We start from the raw sequence: 20,187 nt of genomic DNA, 5'->3' as shown, positions 1-20,187 counted from the left end.
CTGCAATTTCATAATGAGCTTGTAAGATTATGATGTAGGTCTGGAATCTTTAAAAACATAGAAAATATTATCTAATGCTGCTGCTTTTAATCTTCTGGTCTAGCTCCTCAGGAATAGTATGAGTTTGTGGTGTAGGTTCGGTTTTCTACAAAAGCTTATAATATGTTATCTAATTTATAAACTTGTGAACTAGATCTTTAGCTTGACCTTAGTTGCATAATGTCGGCGATTTTGCGTTTACGTCCATTAAATTGCACAACCAACTGATAGAAAGAAGTCATGTAATTGTAATTGAAATGAAGTAAACGTAAATTGCGATAAAATAAAAGTCAGCAGCAGCTCGAAGCGAAAAAAAGTGACGGCCAGTGGAAAAAAGCAGCAGTGCGGCGGCAGCCAGCGAGCCACCAAAATGTTTGTTTCCTTTCAAATCAGTACTTTTCCTTTAACCTGGGCTGCTGCTTACCTTCGCCTTGCCGTTGAAGTGGCGCTGAGGCCGAGACGAAGCAAAGAAAATAAGTGGAAATCACTTGAAAATACTAACGAGCTGTTACGCTTGGCAAGAAAAATATAATCAGCAGCATCATGTCTGCAGGTGCACTTAAAAGGCGTTCACTTTTTCTTGCCGCGCCCCTCTCTCTCCACGCTGCCAGGCGGACATGGGAGAGCTTCAGCGCCTTAACATACGCTGAACAATGGCTAAGTTGAAAAAATCGTAAAACAATTAAAATTAACCTTTTTGGACATTTAAGCAAAAAGCATGCAAAGCAGGTGAAGGAGAGCCAAACAAAGAAAATGAACATATTTAAACAGTTTTCAGTTAAGTTTGGCTAAGCCTACGGACACAGCAACAAGAAAGCGTCAAATCTCGGGTAAGTCCCAGCAGCCAGCTTTTGTCAGTCTACATCAATTGCGCTCCACTTGGACCTGTTCGCTGTTTACTTTCCCGACCAAACCTGCCCCACAACTTTTGAGCTCAGCTGGCGGCCCGTTTATACTACTCGAGGTGCCGATGATGACAACGCGTCGTCAACAATGACGACGACGACGACGACGATGATGGCGGCTTTGAATGAGTGCAAGTTAGTTTTGCTTATGAAGGCCACGACGCGCAGTCGGACGAATCGTGATCATGCCAAGATTATAATGAAGTTCCGCAGCTCGTTATTAACTTGGCGCGTGCCGCCTGCAGCTTATTCCCCAGTATTGTTGGTATCATTCGTTTGCCATGGAAAATGGAAAATGACTTTGAACTTTATTGTTTAGCTTAGTCCGATTGTTGTTTTCGGTTTGCAGTTGCGCTGCATTTATTGGGGGGTTTTTTTGTGTTGAATTGATCGCGTAACTTGATTCATAAATGCACAGTGAAAGAGAGAAATGGGTGCGAAATTGGAAATGGCAATATCAAATGCATTGCTATTAAAATTTGGCCATTATAGCCAGAGGAAGCGAGAAATATTAAGAAAGAAATAGGTAGCAGCAGGCAGGTCAACCAATGCAAGACACTCACTTTGCCTGGCTGCACGACGCGACGGCCGCCTTCTATAAACAAAAATTGCGGGGCTGAGGTTGCAGATTGTGTAACAGGAAAACATTGGCCGTTGCTTGCGTTGTCCTACTGAGAAACTGCAGTATAAAAACGCAGGCCAAATGTAAACTGCATACATTTCAATTGCAGCAGTGCAGCTATCGAGGTCTACCGACCAGCGCCAGGAAGACTACTTAAGCCTGAAGCCTCAATCCAAGCTAAATGGCCAACACTTTTAGGGTAAGTAGAGAGAAAGGGCGTTAGGTACGCGAATGAACCAGTTCCAAGCTTAGTATTGTAGATAGCAATTGTTGGTCGCTTGGTGATTATTAAAAATGCATTAGCTTGAGATGAGTAGATGGCGTCCTAGGTCAGTGCTGGAATATTTTCGCACTTTGCCTTTTACAAAACTATTTCCATGAACTTCACTAAATCTTGTTCCGCAGATGCCGCTCATTGTGGCCGTTGCAATTGTGTCGATTGCCGTGCCGACCGCAGTGACAGCGACGACGAAAGCTTCATCAATGCCAGCACGGACGACGGGTACGGACAACGGCGCCCAGACAGCCATTTACAGCAGTTATGCCCACAACATGGCACAAGGCGCGGCGCAGTACGATAATCGGTGGCTGCCGTTGGGAGAGCAAGGAACATCCATGCTGCATCGCTACGCCTTAAACTACGATGCGGCAGCAGGGGAGCGGCGCAGCTACAGTAGCGATTCCTCTGGTTTTAGCGGACATGGCCAGGGCGGACTAGGAGCCGTGCTTAATGGGCTCACAAATCTCTCGGGCATGGGACACATTACAAACGGCTACGGCTCAGTGGCGCCCACGCACACCGAAGCCTTAGCAGTGGCTTCGTCAAAACAAGAGATACCAATTTATGAGGAGCAGCATGAGGACGCGGCCGTGGCGGCGGTGGCGGCAACAGCCCACGATTACGGCGATATAGGGGCAGGTCAAAGCGGTTACGGCGGTGGGGAACACATCCAGCAGCACTCAACTGCGGGCTTCAACTCAGCGATTTACAATTATCCAGCGGCTATTGGAGAGCACGCGGATGGCTTTCTGCCGTCATTTGGTGGAGGAGAGCAAGGCTCCTGGGCGCCTTCATCTGCTCAGCAATATAAGAAAGCGGTAGGATATCAGCCGGAACAGGCGGGCAACCATTACGCCTACGACAAAATGTCAGTGGGAAATTATCTGAATTCAGGATACGAAGCATTTCAGCAGCATCACGCTGAGGAGCAGCATCATCAACAGCAGCAGCAGCAACAACAGCAGGAACAGCTGGAACACGTTTCCTATTTCACACCTCATGAAGGTGCGGCATCTGCGACAGGATCGGGCTCTTCAGCCAGCGGACCAAGTGATTACGAACAGCACCAGGACGGCGAGGAGCAGAGCTCCAATTTTCTGGCCGAGTCAAGTGGCCACGATGAAAGTCACGCTCATTCCCATCAGTCACATCACCATGTGGATATTATCAACTATGTGCCTGTAAAGCATGTTAAGAAGCAACACGTGCCCGTGGAGAAAACTGTCAAAATACCCATCTCCCATGCTGTTATCATTCCGATCAAGAAGCCAGTTCCAATCCACATACCCATCACTAAGCAAGTACAAGTGGCGGTCGAGAAGGAGCTAAAAGTGCCGGTGGAGCGCATCGTGCCGGTGCCAGTGGAAAAGCACATCCCAGTACCTGTAGAGAAGCGGGTACCATACACGGTCGTCAAGTATTTGCCAATCAAGGTGCCCAAGCCATTCCCTGTCAAGGTGCCAGTATTTAAGACAATCCTGCACAAGGTCAAAGGCTGGTGGTAACTCTTCACTGCACTCCACTCTTCACATAAGCATAATCGCGAACATTCATTCCATTAGCAATAATTACATTACTCATACGTCCCGTACACCAGCAAAGCGTTTTGCAAACGCTGTCATGCAATTTTGCACAGTTCGTGTTGTGTTTATCGTCGAGTTGTAAAATGAATTTTGTTAAGCCAAAATCCTGTGTTGTATACCAATTTTGTGACTCATTTAACATTACAACCATTTGCATTTGTATGAATACAGAAATAAGTATAAAACAAACGAGAATGCGTTGCATTAACTCATTTTCAGAAATCGTCAGTTGAGGTCGAGCTTTTTTTTAGCCGTTATTTAACGCTGCATTTATTATGTACACAGGCGCCATCAAGGCAATCGGGCAAATTTATTCACTTAAATCGCACAAAATGGAATTCTGTTAAACGAAGTGAAGTTCATCTAGGCGGCTGTTGTTGTTGTTTTCAAACTGCCAAATGCTATTTACAGACCATTACATCCTTAGTAGAATCTAGCAGCAGGACATCCTTATGCCTACGGAGCAATTTGAGCAATTCCAGCCAGCTAGAGCTACCGTCACGCAAACTTTAATTAAATTAAGAGCACACCTTTTGTTTCCCTGCTACGGATCGGAATGCACAGCTGTTCTCAGTATTTATCTCTCTGTCTCTGCCTTGACCTGATGGCAGTTTGTATTTTGCCTGGATTGTGTTGGAACACTGCAGTGACAGTATTTGAAACGAGTCGCATGCAAGTCGCTAAATCAGCTCTGTCTTGTGCAGCACATCTTCTCACATTGTTGGACTAACTTGGTTAGCTAGGAGTAAGTATTTGGTTTGGCTTATTTAAATGCCCATTAACTGTCATTAAATTATTGTAATTTATTCGCATTTCGCAAGTAGACAAACAGGCACAGGCAGAGAGACAGTTATACTCCGACATGGAAGCACAAACATATATCATTCATCATTTGGCTGTCTCCATCTCCCGTTCGTGACAAAATAAAACTCAATTGCTCACATGCACTGCGCGTCTTTCGCCGCCATTTTGAACAGCTCGCACGCACACTTAGGCATTTGCATGGCTCGTCCTGCGTGCTTCAATCCGGGCCGCACCGCGCCGCGCGTTTCTTTGTTGCAGCTGTGTGTGGTTGTGGTCGTTTGCCTTTGCCAGCCGCTTGTCAGTCATGTGGTTGTATGTGGCTCTCTTTCTTTTACTCTTACTCTTTCTCGTTTTAGTCCACGTTCACGTCCTTGGCTCTGCTTCTTCGCCCGCTCCATTTACTGTATTTTTGATGTCTAAATTGCATTTTATTATGTCGCCTGCAACAACAAAGCGAGCAGCAGAAAAAACTCCATTGCTCGCTCCATATGCTGCCCAGCCCCAACCCTCCCCCTCTACAAACCATCTGCACCCTTCCCCCCCTCATATCATTGTCGGCTCTCGGCGCTTGTGACTTTGCATGTCGCTGTCGGCGCCGCTGCTGCTGCTGTTGATGTCCCTCTTGTTGTTGCGGTTGTAAATTTTATTTATCATTTAACATTTTTTACGGTCTTTATGCTGGGAGGGATCCAGCGACACACTTTAAGTGACTTTTGAAGCACTTTATTTTGCATACAAAGCCTTGCCTTGCCTTGCCATAAGTGTGTGCATACGTGTGAATGTGGTGCATACACTTCATACGGCTGATAAGTCTTGGCTGGGTGGTAGCTTCCGTTCTACTTCACTAATAGAAGTTCGCACTAGACTTCACCTAATGCACTTTTCACAGAGGTATAAAAACGAACTCATAAAATATTCCGATTTCCATTTTTATTTTTATTTTTTAATTACTAACATTGCCGTAGTCGAAAGAGTTGTAGGACTTACCTTCTATTATCTTTATGTTAAAAAAATAGATTTCCACTTATATATCTTCTTCATGTATTGATCTTTGATGCTCGTTAGCAAGTTGTTAAGTAGCTAGCAAAATTCATGAGCACCATCCTAGAAATTGAACTTATTTTTGTACAGTAAAGTTTGATTCTCCTTTAGGCATGGCAACAGCTCATTGGATGTCTTTCACAAATATTTAATACAGCAATACATTACTAAAGCATTAGAAGGTGAATCGGGGCAGGAACAGTCTTCTTTTATTTGGCTTTCGGACTGGTGTCAAAAACGGCTGCACATCCTACACACTTGACGGTGCTCGTTTTTCGTTCTTGCGTATTAAATAAATTATTTAAAATTCAAAGTTGACAGAACACCCAAAATTGTATACTCTAAACACAATTATATGCACATTCAGTGGCAAAAAAAAAACAGAGGCTTTTAATAATGACTGCTAGTGAGTATTGTATGAGGAGGTGTGTGTTGTGTGTGTGCTCTATTCAGCCACTATGTTTGTAGTATTATTAAAAAACTTTTGCATAATGAAAGTTGTCTGCACGCAATATATTACCAAAAAAGTTTGCTGTAGCGAGTTACTTATACGTAGAAATATTTTTGTATAAGTTTTGAAAATATGATTTTGCACAGTATATATGGGCGAAGCATAATACAATTTACACACATACACATAATATTCCGCACTACAATCCATTTTAAACTGGTTGTTAAATTATTTGATTATGTAGATTGTGGAATCGTGGGCATTAGTCCCGACTCTCCTCTAGCTAAGTATGGGTATGTTTTATCCCCATTTTTATACCCTGAACCCATTAAAAATGGGTATAAGGGTATATTGTATTTGTTCAAAATCCAAATGTATGTAACAGGCAGAAGGAAGCATCTCCGACCGCATAAAGTATATATATACTTGATCAGTACCAATAGCCGAGTCGATCTACCCCGAACCCTCTTCTTCCCATTTTTAATGGGTTCAGGGTATAAAAAATATATCGCCACTCAGCGAGATGGAGGCTTAAGTTGTTACTTCTTGATATTCATACAATTTAGGATAGTCTCTTTTTTTAGGGTCAGCGCTGCAGCTGCCTTAGATTTTCGCGATGTGATAGCATTTTTAGGGTTTTGCCCATCTAAACTGCGACACAGGGCACGGCTTATGGGAAACATTGTTAACACTCGCCGACATACTCCTAAACACGAATAGGACATACTTATTCAGGTAAATTTTTGCGGATTGTGTCTGCTGTTGGATAAAATGATTTACGTGTTGCCCGTGTGCCTGTTTAGCCTCAACGCCCACTTTGGAATATAAATGGCTTAAATAAGTTGCCAATTACCAGATGGTTGCCGCATATATTTTCATTTGTATGCACAACAGAAATACGAATACAAATAGCCTTAAAAGGACTTTCCCCTCTTAAATAGCATAGTATGGTAAATGCCACATGTGTTGTTGGCATTAATGTTCTGTATCGAAAGCATTCAGGAGTATTTACAGTTGGAGAGTGTGCACTGTTATATTTAATTACTATTCTACAAATTGTTGTGTGACTGAGCTAGTCTTCATTTTAAGAAACTTTAATAAATAATTTTGCAAAACTCTTTTTCCTATGGTATATTTCTATGATTTGCGTATGCAATATTTTTTTGTCAATTGTACATATTTCTAGATGCATATTGCTATCTTAGATTCCAAGTGTGGTAAACTACGGACTCTTTATTGAGTGACTATGTGGAAATATATATCAGAGACCTGCAAGATAGCTTGAGTTCATAATTTCTGTCATTGCTGGCAATAAATAATTTCCTGTCAGCTTGTTAACAGGTCTTTAGGAATTGTTTCATGTTTGTAACATTTGTTTGTGTTTCTGCACGACCTGTTGTTCACAGTTTTTGCTCATTATGCGTGTGTCTCTGTTTGCGTATCTTGAATAATAGCCACGGTTGAAATATGAGTCAGGCTTGTTTGCTTTTGCAGCTGTTAAGTTTGAAAACTAATGAGTGCAGCTGAGTCAGTGTCTAGATCAGAATTATTGAATTGCATTCCTCTGTAGCAATTGTCAATCAGGCTGACCTGTGTGCAACGGAATACATTTACGCAGGAAAAAGAGTGTCGCTAGTTCTGAAACAGTTTGGATGAGAACCTGAGCAGCTGGGAACGTAGTAGTTTTTGAATTTTGGATAATGTGTCATGAAAAATGTATGTAGAGCTCAAGAAATTTGCAGCTGATTTCTAAATGACAATGCTCAATTTTAAGGATACGCCAGGCACAGCTGTCAAAGCTCACCCTCGTTCATGGACAAGTTGCCCCTCCATTTTGTCCTTTTGTATCTTAATTGCGACCTTTAATAACAATTATTCGCCTGAGTAAAGTTTGAATAGTAACTAAAAACGTCGGCCATGCTTCCATATCCTTCTCCTGAAACTCCGCTATTGTGTCAGTTGACATAAATCCTTTTATGCCCTTCTGTGCTGCCTATGAATATGGTTATGGGTGTGTATGTCCTTGCCAAAATTATGATTGTGTGCGCTAAACATTTTAAAGTGAAGCGTAAATAATTTATGGTAATCGCAAAATGTACACACTAGCTGCACTTTAGTTTTGTACAAAACACACGCGCATACAAACACAGGTCTATACAAACGAGCAACCCATAAATTTTCCAACATGAAAAATCACTCATACGCCAAGTGAACGTCCGAAAAATTGACCGCCTTTTAGGTTCATAAGCTGAGAAAAGTTCCGCTTGTATTTTAGTACAGTACACAGTTTCTCCTGCAAGTTTGTGACGCAAGCGAACCAATTAAAGCTATCAAGCAAGCCAGAAAGTATATTAACACTAAGGCATCCCGCTCGGTGTTAACATAAAAAATTACACCCACCTGAGTCAAAATTTTATGTCGCACATAAATTTGAAAAACCAAAAGCTGGCTGGCCTGGCCTGGCCAACTTTGAAAGGGGTCCGCGCGCCCCTCGAAATGGGTTAAAAGTTTTAGAGCTGCGGTCTGGTGAAGGGCACCAACTGTTTTCGGTGTAGTTTAGCTGTCATTTTTCAAAAACGTTTCTTTTTGTCGCCATATTTCGCGCACCAGCCAACCATTTGGCTTTGGTTCAGGTTTTTGCTTCTTGTTATTATAGCAACGTTGAAATTATCAAAGTTTTGAGGTGGAATTGCTGATTAATTTTTAATGTTTAGCCACCCCATTGGCGTACGCTTCTGCAGCATTTAACGTTCGCTCTACACAAAGTGTAGAGTCATTTGCCAAATTATAAAGTCATTTTGATGCTCGACCGCCGCCTACGACTCTTTAAGGATGTGTGCTTTTTGAAATTTGGCATTTTTTTTACACTGATGTACCAAAATGTCCTTCTATGACGCACCGTTGACATGGCTCTCCGCCAATGTTAGAGTGTACTACTAAAAAGGGTTCATATCTGTACTCCTTCCAGGTATGTGGCGTGTGCGTGACAAATTAATGGTAAGCAATCACAGATAGCAACATGGTGACTGGCGCTTGTGCATTCGCATGTACAGGCATACATGCATACTTATAATTGAATATACGGTGTACAACTAGACATACTCTAACTTTCGCCGTACTACTGCTTAACCAGCCTCATCAGCAGCGTGCTGGATGTCAATTTGACCGCGTGCATGCATGTTCATTGCGATTTGCGGCTTTCGTATTTGCCGTTCGCCGTCATTTGTCGGGTTCCGGCCAGTTGTGGGGAAGTTGTCAAACTAGCCACAGTATTCTTAACGAAGTGGTTTTGCGGGTACTACAATTATAAATTTATGTGCGCTGTGACACACACACTTATGTAGAACACATATGTATATACACATGTGTACGCCTGCATGTCTATGATAAGCCACAAAAGAGTTCATTTGTTATACTAACTGATTATTAGGTCTAATTTTGAAGGGTAATAATTTAAATTTTAAATTTCGGTTCGTGTTCTTTCTGTCGGCATACCCGTCCCATATAAGTATTATTTCTTTGCGACCTTTTATCATATAGGCTATAATCCATTAGTTTTGGGTAACCTTAAGAATGTTGAAGTTATATAAAAAAAATGCTAAAGAATGCTCAACAAGCACTAGCCCAGGACTTCCGAGTCAATTAGAGTTAATTTCATTAGTCGGCAATAATTTGCAGCAATTCCATCAGCTACCACCCGAAACGCTTCAAGCTAGCTGAGCCAAGACATTACTTTTTGGCTAATTTTGTTGCTGTTCTGTTAACGCCCTTCCGAAGTTGAACGTCGCGTTTATTTAGTGCAGAATTGTTGTTGTGTTTCGTTACGTGCTTTTTGGTTTTGTTGTTGTTGTTTTTGAAGTTACATTTGGCAATTAGCAGCTGCATTCTCTTACACTTGTCCCTTTGCATTGCATACCCGCCGCTGTGCCGCACTTCAATACATATTTATTAGCCGCATTCGTTGGATCTTAGCTCAATTAAAAAGTTTTACTTGGCTACTTTTCTTCATTTGGAGGTTGGCCTCTGACTCTGACTTCAATGTCTTGTTTGGCTATGCTCTACTCAGTTCTGCTGAGCTGCGGGGGAGAAAGTTTTTGAGTTGCATTGCAATTTCGTAGTCCTCTCTGGCTTTAATTGCAATTATTTTGCTCTAGACATCAAGGGTTAAATGCCAGTGACTAAGCAGTGGTTTACATGGACTTCTTAAAACCATATAAACGAATTATTATTTTAAGACACTTATATAATAATCTCTATATATGAAACTATTTGTCCTGACTGACTGACTGATTGGAGATCAACGCAAAGCCCAAACTGTAAGAGCTATAAAGCTGAAATTTTCACAGTAGTTACCTTAAATAATGAAGGTACACGTTAAGACGGGGTTTCGTGAAACACCACTCGCATGCGAAAAATCATTTGAGACGTGCTTCACAGAATCCCAGCTTTCTCGGTGGCAAATGCGATGATTTTTGGGCGATGTTTTAAGTCTGCATAAATATGTATGCTTGTTTGTATATACATGTGTATATGTTTGTTATACCCTGAACCCATTAAAAATGAGTATAAGGGTATATTGTATTTGTGCAAAATCCAAATGTATGTAACAGGAAGAAGGAAGCATCTCCGACCTCATAAAGTATATATATTCTCGATCAGCATCAATAGCCGAGTCGATCTAGCCATGTCCGACTCAATCACACATATATATATAACAATATACTTGTATTATTATGTACTTTGTTCCATATAGGCTCACTATTATAAGATTTGTATAGATTCTATACTTTATTTCTAGTAGGTATATAAAATAAAATATAAAATAAAATATAAATATGATTTTGTTTGATTTACACCTACTGTTTATCCCAGCAGATGATTACCAGAATTCCATTCTCCATATGTTCCCATCCCCTGTGTGGGTATTACGTATTGCGGATTTTGTTTGTGCACCACTGTCCGTACAATAGGCACTTTAACGGGATATGGGTAGTAGATGGGAGTGGCTATTGGCTTTTCCACGCGGTAGGGTACCCGGCGCTCCACGACAAATGGAATCGGTCGCTCTACAGCCACTGGCTTAACCTTTTCCAATGGTATTTTGACTTCCTGAAGCTGAGGCACGGCCACTGTCTTTGAGACGGGTATCTTGATAGGAATAGGCTTCGGAATGGCCGCAATCACAGGTCGGGGAACGCGTATCTGAACCGGCTGCTTGTAGGGCACGTGTTGTTTTTGATAGTGAGTTATTGGTACGTGTTTGGTGACCTCAATATGCTTAGCCAGTGGAAGTCCAGCGATCGCTTTGCTGCTCGATGCGGTATGATGGACACTAGTTGTGATAGGAGGCAAGGAGTTACGAGTACTACCACTGTCCGACAGATCGGCAATGTGACCCTGTGCCTGAGAGTAAAGCAGTTGCTGATCCTCTTGTTGCGGCTGTGGTTCCGCTCGATAATGTTGGGTGGATTCCTGTTGTTGTCGTTTAACAGGCAAGTCGAATTCGGGGCGCAGCCTACTACCGCCAAAGGCAAACATGCTGCTATCGCTGACTTGTCGTTGGTGCAATGCCACCCTTTCCTGCTCTCGGCCTACAGCCGGATGGCGATAATTGGAAAATTGCTCAATATGATAATCGCGTAGGGGCGACACTAGCGCCCGTGGCTGATATGAATAGCTTTGATAGTCGGGCTGCTCGTCATTGGCATCAAGCTCATAATTTGCCGTATTAATGACAAAATCGATTTTGCCCTGATGCCGAGCATCGTAGTCCGACTGCAATCTGTTGTTGTAGCTCTGTAGCGTGCTCGTTGGCACAAAGCCGGTGGCTGTGCTACTAAGAGCACTGACGGCTTTTGGTTCATAATTTGCATATGGTGCCGCTGCCAAGTCACCCACGCCATCATCTAGCGGTTGGCCGTCAGCAGCTGCAGTGGTTGCGCCATAATAATGTCGTGTACTCGTATATCCTGCTACTCCTGCAAACGGCTCCTTGTTCGGGTCATGGTAATTGCTTCTGGTGTGGTGGTGTGGGCGCAAAGCTGACGGCAGTTCACTCAGAAGCGGCTCCAGTGGCAGCGACGCCATTATCGCGGCCGTCGGGCTCATTGATATGAACAAGAACAACAGCGGCAATAGCCAGGGCCACCTGAATTCATTGATCATTAATCGATTGTTTGTATTTTGCCAATTTCGACATTGCACGTCGCTGGGTGTCTTCATGCTTTTGGTTAGCCGAGATTACTTGATAGCCTGTTCTTTTGCTTATATCAACTAGCTAATCCTTGCCGAAGAGCACAGGAAGCAGAGCACTAAGTCGCTGTTGGATTTCAAGTGTGACATTGCGTAGATGCAGCTACGTTTTTATAGCCCTCACGTATGTGTAATACGATATACAAATGTCTGGTTAGGGCATTGAGCTGAGAGTCAAGTTCACTGCTTCGCTTGGTTTCTATTATTAATTGCGTTCACTTTCACCTAAACTAAATGAGGCGCCCTTTTCCCTGTCTACTAGCATGCAAAGAGAAGGTTAATCTATCCGTAGACACACCATCTGCATCATATTTCACACATAGCGCATATACTCATCACACTTGTGGTTGTATGGCGTTATTGGCCTGGTATATATTATGTGTTTGCGGTTTGCGCCTGGGTTTAGGTACGCAGGAAAGCATCGCCTTGTCTTTGCTATGTTGCAGTCCATATGATACCAGTGTCATATGAAACCAATTTCCGGTATTACGCTGTCGCACTTTCGATTTCAGTTTCATTGTTGTGTATCCAAAGTAATCTAGCTTTTTCCTTTTTCTTGCATAGTTTATAGATGACACGTTCAACTCTGCCATAGCCATTGGCAAGCGTTGGCGTTTGCGAAAATCAGAATAATTTCTCACTACATTCCGCGTTGAGCAGCATGAGACGTGGCTGCTACTTGCAGCTCATTCATCATTTTTGCTTGCATTTAGCTTGAAAAAGTTCGCTAACTCTCGACACATTTGTCCCGTCGACCACTTACTGAACTCCTCCCATTTGCACAATTGCTGCTTGAGCTGCGCCCGAAATGACAGTCCAAAGTGTAAGTAAAGTGGATTTTTTGCCATTGAGCGAGGTTAAGCTTCGTTAAATTTTGCGCAGCGTAGCACCAAGCCCCAAACCGCTAAACTACTCAGCATCCTTCGTAAGTCAAATTTCCAAAAAATGTATATAAAGGGGCATAGTATCAATATATATACGTTTTGATCTTCTTAAGAAAGCACATTAAATTGTCTTTTTTCTTTTAACGAATTCGAGTTACATACATCAAAAATATATATAAAGCTTGTAGATCGAATGCTTCTTCCCACATTGGAAATATATTAGAGGGAGCGTTAGCTTCTTATTTGCTTCTAATTACTAAAAATATATATGAACGCTTGTAGTTCGAATGCTGCTTCTCACATTGGAAATATATTAGAGGGAATCGTTAAGTCGAGCGTTCGCTCCTTATTTGCGTCTAATTACTGTAAATGCTTTCAAGTCTTGTGAGGCATATTTAAGCAACTATTCATAGAAAACCCAGTTGGCTTGTCACTGGAAACCATAGAAACGGAACTCATAATAGCTCCCACACATTTAAACATTGTTTAAAAAGTTCAAAATTGCTTTTCGGCTTGCACAATATCCATCATAACATTAAATGCAGACACAGAAGGTGCTGGTGACTCTTTTTGCTGTGACACTGAAAGTTCATTAAGTTTCGTTAAAACGTTAAAATGGGGAAAATGCCAGAAAAAAAGCCTGAAAGGCCATGGTTTTTATTTCTTTGAATTGACTGACCCAGCTTCGACCTCCGTCCGTCTAGCTGAGGTTGTATGCGAATTTAATCAAGTCATGCAATAAAATTTACGGTTTGCCGACTGGAGCTGCCTTCTTGGTCAAGTGTGCGCTACAATGCTTGGCCTGTTTTGTGTTGGTCAGTGACTCGTTGAAAATTTGCTGCCAGGTAGAGGATACCTTGTTTGCGAGGCTTGTACTTTTTACAAGTACTAATATTTGTTGTTTTTTTCCGCGAGTATGTTCAGCCTTCTGTCTGACTTAAAACAATTTGCGGTCCTCGGCAATGCTGGCTGGTAAAAGTTTTAGGTATTTTTTGTTTTCGATTCAAGGAAGTTTTTAGAATTCTTTGCAGTCTTTGCAAATGAAGGCATTCTGGCTATTATTTGCTTGGTATGCTAGTGCACCTTGCTTTTAGTTTGTTACAGTCTCGGATTTTGGTAAAATGCCACTGTTGCATTAAAATTACAAAAATACGATTTAATCTTTAAGTGGCTGAAAATATATACATACATGCATACATTCGTGCTTTAATGAATTAAAAAAATTGGCATAAGATATATTTTGACCAGGCCTTAAACGAATGCTCCACTGTCGGTTTCCTCTGGTGTAAAAATTTGCAATCAAAATTCCACGACGCGGCGCTTAATTGTTTTTCATTTTTTTTTTTTCTTTATATTTTTTGCCAGGCAGTCAACTGGCAATGGTGGAGTCGACCCGACCCAAGGTTTCTTTTTGCTTGTCTTAGCTGGGCAAAGTTCACTTTTTGCTTTTGTTTTTTTGTATGCAAGCATCATACAAATGCAAATTTCAATTACGAGTATAGCTGGAGAAATTGAAATGCTTTTTGAAATATTTTCATTTCGTCGCTCATAAGAAATGCAGCCTCGGTTCAACTTTGTTCACTTCAACTTCGTTCCCGGTTCGCTTGTCAACAATCGCGCGCATTTCATTTGCATTTCGAATGCGTGAAAACTTTCTCAGAACCAAAAATGTATTTGCGAATTTTGTAACATGTGTCCAGTTGGCGCAAGTCGAAAAGTTTTCACTTGAAACTTGGCTGCTGGGGCGATGGGGTAGCAACTACCAAATCACTTTGGTTTCTTTGGTTAATGAAAATTTCATACGGAATACCGGCAAAGTTTTTCATTGTATGTCAGTGCTCGCCTGTCTTCTTGACGGCTATAAGCCAGCGGCTCATTGGCCAATTCGGGCCATTTTGTGGTTGGATTGATGGCGACTGCGAATTATTTCATTTAAATGCCGCTGAAATATTTAATATTAATTGATGCTCTTTAATTGCTTCTGCGGTGTTGGCGGCGAAGCTCGTGATTCTGTTGTCGACCATCTCATTAAAAACACATCAACTGGGTAGCTCGTCACCCGCCCTGTGGCTGCAAGTCGTATTATTAATCTTAATAATCACCACATATTCCTTGAAAGAATTCAACTAAACAATGCCAAAGTTTGCAAGACAAAGGACACAACTTTATGTCCGCATCCCCACTAAGCATCAAATCGTCAACGCAATGCTTTGCGTCCAGCTCGTATGTAATTTATTATACTGGTGTTTGTGTTGATCCATTCATTCTCTCATTTCCCTAGTTTTGTCAACTTCCTGTCGATATTAGGAGTGTTTTCTTGTCTGCGCATAACGGCTTACCTATGAGTTTATTTAGCCATCGTAGTGGTTAAGACTGTTTCGCTTATTTTGTGACTTTGTGTGATTTTTGCCACATGAACAAATAAGAGTTCGAGTCTTGATTCGGGTGTTCCTTTGCTTTCAAATACATCAATATGAAATGAACTAAGTAACATCTCATCCAAAAAGTTGTTCTAGTAAAACTTGAAGTACTCGATAAGATGGCAGATTGTCGTGATCTTGAGCATTTTGTTTGATCCCTGCACGAGGTATATAATAATACATTCCATTAAACGGCACATGGTATACAAATGGTTATAGGCTAGAGCCACTTACGTTTATATGACAAATTTTTATTGACGTACAGCATTTTTATTCTTCGTCCAATTTGCAGCGATGGCAAATCCTAGTGACTTCCTTCCCCGCATGGTTGCTGCCAAGCGAGAAAACTAAGGATGACTGACACATCTGACTGACACATCAGACAGCATGCATGAAACTGTAACTAAGTATCGCTTATAGATGCATTCCAACTGCTTAGGATTTGATGGACTGCATTTCATTAAATTAATATAGTTACATTTGTGCTCTTTGCAGTTAAAAGCATAACAAAAATACCATCAGTAGCTTGTCAAGTCCTAATATGGTTCGGGTTCGGCCTTGGATATATGAAATGCCCATGGGCCTGTGCGCTTGTCTGTTTGCAGTAAATATGAGGATAACCAGAAATTTGTGGCCTGCCGCGCAATGTTATCGCATTTGAATCGGAAAAGTTTCGTTGTTTGCGATATTTATATAGTTTTTGGTACATGTGGCACACACATTTACATTCAACCACATTCAAATCTACATACGCAGCCACAATTCGTTTTATTCTCTCTGAAAAATATTATTTTATTGAGTTGTTTTGATGGTTGTTTAATGAAGTGCACTTTTGTTTTTAACACACTCCCGCCAGCCTCTTGCAGAAGACACGACCACGAGTATGCAAATTGTAATATCGACCAAATGGACACCGAGTGATTCCTGGAGCATTTTAGACACACGCAATATACGCATTTTGTGTACTGCATACTAGGAGCTTACTGCTTGTTTTGCCTCTAGCATGCATTCAATTTTACGTATTTTCGTTTATTTTTTAGCAAGTGATTTGCTTTCACTAATAAATCAACTGCAAATGCAACCGACCATCCTGATACCTTTCTGCAACATGCACGGCAGCAATTGCATTTCGTTGAACAGCCGCATGACATATGTATACTTGTTTAGTTTTATCGATATTTATTTTTATAGCTAAAGCATTTTAATAAATTGTTTTGTTTGGTCAGTTTGTTGGATGCTTCTTTCCTTGTAGGGGTAGTATTAAATTTTGGCAAAACGTAACGTATTTGTGTAATGTACATATAAATATATATATGTTGGTAATTAACCCAAGTCAGTCGCATAGATCTATTTTTTTATTACAGGCAGTAAATATATGTCGAGGCCATTATAATATGCCATTGTTTAAAATAGTTTATCTTTAAGATATCTTGACCACACTTGTCATATAAAAGTTTCACTATGATATCAGATAGGCCATTTAAGAAATATGGGTCCCATAGGATCAATCGGTCGAAAAAAACCTTTTGTGTATATACCTTTTGTGAATATATCCGTTCTTTATTGTTTAATTATACGTCATCAATTTACTACCACATCCGTTGGGCAATTAGCGTGTGCGCTGCAATTAAGTTTTCAACGTAGTCAAAACATCTTGGGCTAATTATTTCAGGGCAGCAATAGAAAATGGTCTTACAAGGCGTTTCGCCTTCTGAACGAGTCCTTTAATTAGCGTTCAGAAGTTGCATACTTCCTTTCCCTTTGCCGGCCACTTAAAGTGCATGTGCAATGCTCAATTATGAGCAATTAACATCCTGACGCGCAGCCTGAAAGCATTTAGCTGCCGTTGACAGTGCAACAATTTTAATTGCAAAGTATGCCCCGAGGATAAGTCACGTAGTCTTAAAAATCAACCGCACCAGCAGCATCAAAAATATAATTAAATACGTAAGCACAATTAATTGAATAATTGCCCTTCAGCGCCTACGAACTGGCAAGCTTATTAAAGTCATTATCCTAATCAGCTCAGTGGCCTAGCATATCTGTCGAAGACTTTTCCATGTTGATGAAGATAAGCGACAGAAAAAGTCATTCATTGTTCGTGAGTGGTGCCTGTCAGTGTTTGCAGCAGACGCAACATGTAAGCAATACCAAAGTGCCATAAGCGGAAATCAATTTCATAGTAATGAAAGTCATCGCACACATATAGCCACATCCCAGTAGGACACGGCTACACCAGTTGTTTGTGCTGTGGGAATGGAGCGAACGTCGTTATTGGCTAGGAGAAGGCGACTTTGTGGTCCTGCCAGCATAATGTAAGCCACGGCAGTCGCCCTTATTGAATTTCAATAGCGCATGCACAACGCAGAGGCAAAAAGTATAAGCACAGTCGTTCTAGTAAGTATGTCTATGGCCATGGCCATACGGCTATATGCTCTCTCCTACACTTATTTATACTTATGTGTGGCAATGACAAAAGCCAGACCGAGACCGGCATACGCACTAGATGCTAAAACATCTTATGCCGGGGCAAGACAACCAACAACTTGTTGACCGGATGTGTGGTGGCAATAAGAACTGTATATGGGATTATTTGTGTGCCTTCTGCCGGAGTCAAGCAAATTGAATTTATCTTAATTTTTCGTAGCATTTGCGGCTGCAAGAGGCGAGTTTTTCAGGGCTGATAGCTCCAAAAGTATGCTCTTAGGTTATTTTTACTGAATACAGTTTGTTTTTTTTTTTTTAAAGTGCTTGTACTAGAGCAAGCAAGGAAGAGCTCTAACAAATGAACGTATTGCATTGGGCAGGTCTTTCAAATGCTGGTTTCCCCTGATCCCCAGGACTTGGCAGCAGGTTGGCAGCTGCGCGAAAACATGATGTTGAAAAGAGCCAAAAAGAAAACATTGTACGAATTTTATTTATTTATATTGAAATTAAGTTGCCCACGGCTGTAGAAATTGTTGCGGTCGCTTCCACGTCTGTTGCCCATGTTAACCCTTGTAGCAATTTTGTTTTATACCCTGTGCTTGGGCCAGTAAAATGCTGGGTCAGCACTGTCTTTGGTTATGCGTTGACTCTTGTAGCATGTCATTAGGTATCTCAACGCCGAGCCACATTGCGTGCAGTACTACGTTGTTTCCTTATACCTCACTTCTTTGCTTTCTGCTTTTAGTACAAAGCCAGTCAACGCGGATTTGTGTGGCTTGAAAAATTTGAATGTGGTCAGCTTTGAATTTGGTGAACAGCAATGCCTCGGTTCGCATTGGACTTAAATTTATGGCCTTCGCTGCGATTGCGAGTAAATTGCTTTGGGTTTTCAAAGGCTGCATTTTTACTAGATGCAACTTTAAATTGAAGTCTTGAAAAATTTAAGCATTCGTTCACCAAGTCTGATAGACTGGGTGTGTGTCAGCTAATCAAACACTTCGTTCACCAGGTGGCCAAGCCAATGATAGCAGTGACCCATTTAAGCAAAATTTAGGACAAATTTGTGTACAGTCTCCCTTAGTACGTCTACTTTATGTACATATGTATAATAAAAGTTTTATAGCAAAAACAGCAAAACAGACATGAGCTTCTTCCTAGTCCTGCCACTTTATGACCGCTTTTTGGGAAATATACTGAAGCCACGCTTCGACAAGCAGTCAATGCTTCTTCTCTTTCACGTCTATAACTAACTACAATACTTAGTCGCATGATTCGAGATTAACATTCTAAAATGTCTTCAGTGATGGTAATTATTTTGCAATCAAAATCGTTTGCATTTAACGCTCGCTAATTGGCCCGTTTTGTGATGGAAATTCGTGCTAAAGAGCCCTGCTTTTGATGCCTCGGCGAGCAAACGATTATAATAAAAGCCATTCACATAGAGTGCAAAAAATATTGCATACAAATGGGCGTTGGCTGTGTTGCATGAATGCAGTTTCTATAAAATGCGTTTAACAGCAGCAGCCACACAAAGCAACACATTTGCTGCATTTATTGCATTTTTCCGTTAACTGGCTCGAACTTCACCCACACACGCAGGGCATAATGGGGCATAGGCTGCCGCTTTGTTACCAGGCATCTTTGCTGATATTATAGGAGCTGTTCTGGTTGTGGCTGCTCTTGCTGTGATAAATGGATCGGAAAATACGCGTACTTGAAAACGGACGCCTAGTTTAACACGTTGTATGGGAACTACACCTCAGCTTTGTTGAAAGTTGCCTTTGTCTGAGCCGTGAGGAATATGGACATTTTGAATGCACGTGCATAATAAAAATCGCACTCTGCGAGCAAAGAAGGTGAAGTTGTTTCGTAACATTGTTTCAGTTTCACTTAACACTATTTTACATAATATCTATCGCTTCAATACTATGTTGGTTTGACTTTGCAGCTATGCGATCTTGTAGGGGCTACCGCTGTCAACTTAGCCTTGCTCACCTTTACCGACTTTTCATATAATATTTGTTTTGGGTTACCCTAGCAGCCACATGTGGTGGCTGTGTGAGCATGCTTTATGCACTCGTCTGAGTCGCCTCATTGGGCGCTTCATTCGAGCGGCAAATGTTTACACCCCAGCAGTTAGTGGCAACGCATGCGTTGCCTCAAGGTGTATACGTGTCAAGGAGAATTCATGAAAAATCATTTCGTGTTGGTTGCTTGCAGTTTACACTGTTTTTGCGCCGATTGCACAGTCAGAAACCAGGCGTTAAGTGCTTCGAAATTGGCGTGACACTGTGCAAAGTAGAACCACAAGCTGCAATTGTCATGTTCTGACTGAGTTCTCACATTATTCTGTTAAGAAGTGAAAAAATATGCTTTACAGCTGTTGGCTGTTGAGTCAACTCCTTGTGCCCCACACTTTGTGTAAGTTGTTGCCCACTTCAGTTTTCATAATGTCGGAATTTTCACAAGTCATCAATTT

The 20,187-nt window shown here is 41.4% G+C and overlaps 3 protein-coding genes across 6 annotated transcripts in view; 1 reads left to right on the top strand and 2 right to left on the bottom strand.

The window, feature by feature from the left end:
* Nha2 (Na[+]/H[+] hydrogen antiporter 2) overlaps positions 1-20,187 on the bottom strand; it is a 235,415-nt gene that overhangs the window by 87,372 nt on the left and 127,856 nt on the right. The window lies entirely within an intron of this gene.
* LOC6635165 (hornerin) lies at positions 1,531-3,627 on the top strand. Its single transcript, XM_002058331.4, has 2 exons — positions 1,531-1,765; positions 1,972-3,627. Exons 1-2 carry the CDS (start codon positions 1,748-1,750, stop codon positions 3,349-3,351), a joined length of 1,398 nt encoding a protein of 465 aa, XP_002058367.3. The 5' UTR covers positions 1,531-1,747; the 3' UTR covers positions 3,352-3,627.
* Positions 10,001-16,460, bottom strand: LOC6635164 (uncharacterized). Its single transcript, XM_070206740.1, has one exon. The coding sequence runs from the start codon at positions 11,945-11,947 to the stop codon at positions 10,589-10,591; it is 1,359 nt and encodes a 452-aa protein (XP_070062841.1). The 5' UTR covers positions 11,948-16,460; the 3' UTR covers positions 10,001-10,588.

This window comes from Drosophila virilis, chromosome 2 (genome assembly GCF_030788295.1).
Source record: "Drosophila virilis strain 15010-1051.87 chromosome 2, Dvir_AGI_RSII-ME, whole genome shotgun sequence".
Lineage (NCBI taxonomy): Eukaryota > Metazoa > Arthropoda > Insecta > Diptera > Drosophilidae > Drosophila > Drosophila virilis.
The sequence above is the reverse complement of the archived record's forward strand: the minus strand, read 5'-3'. Positions and strand labels throughout refer to the sequence as shown.

What these genes read in the sequence shown, in the direction of transcription:
- LOC6635164 (XM_070206740.1), bottom strand. Translation starts at nt 11,947, where the DNA reads ATGAAGACACCCAGCGACGTGCAATGTCGAAATTGGCAAAATACAAAC.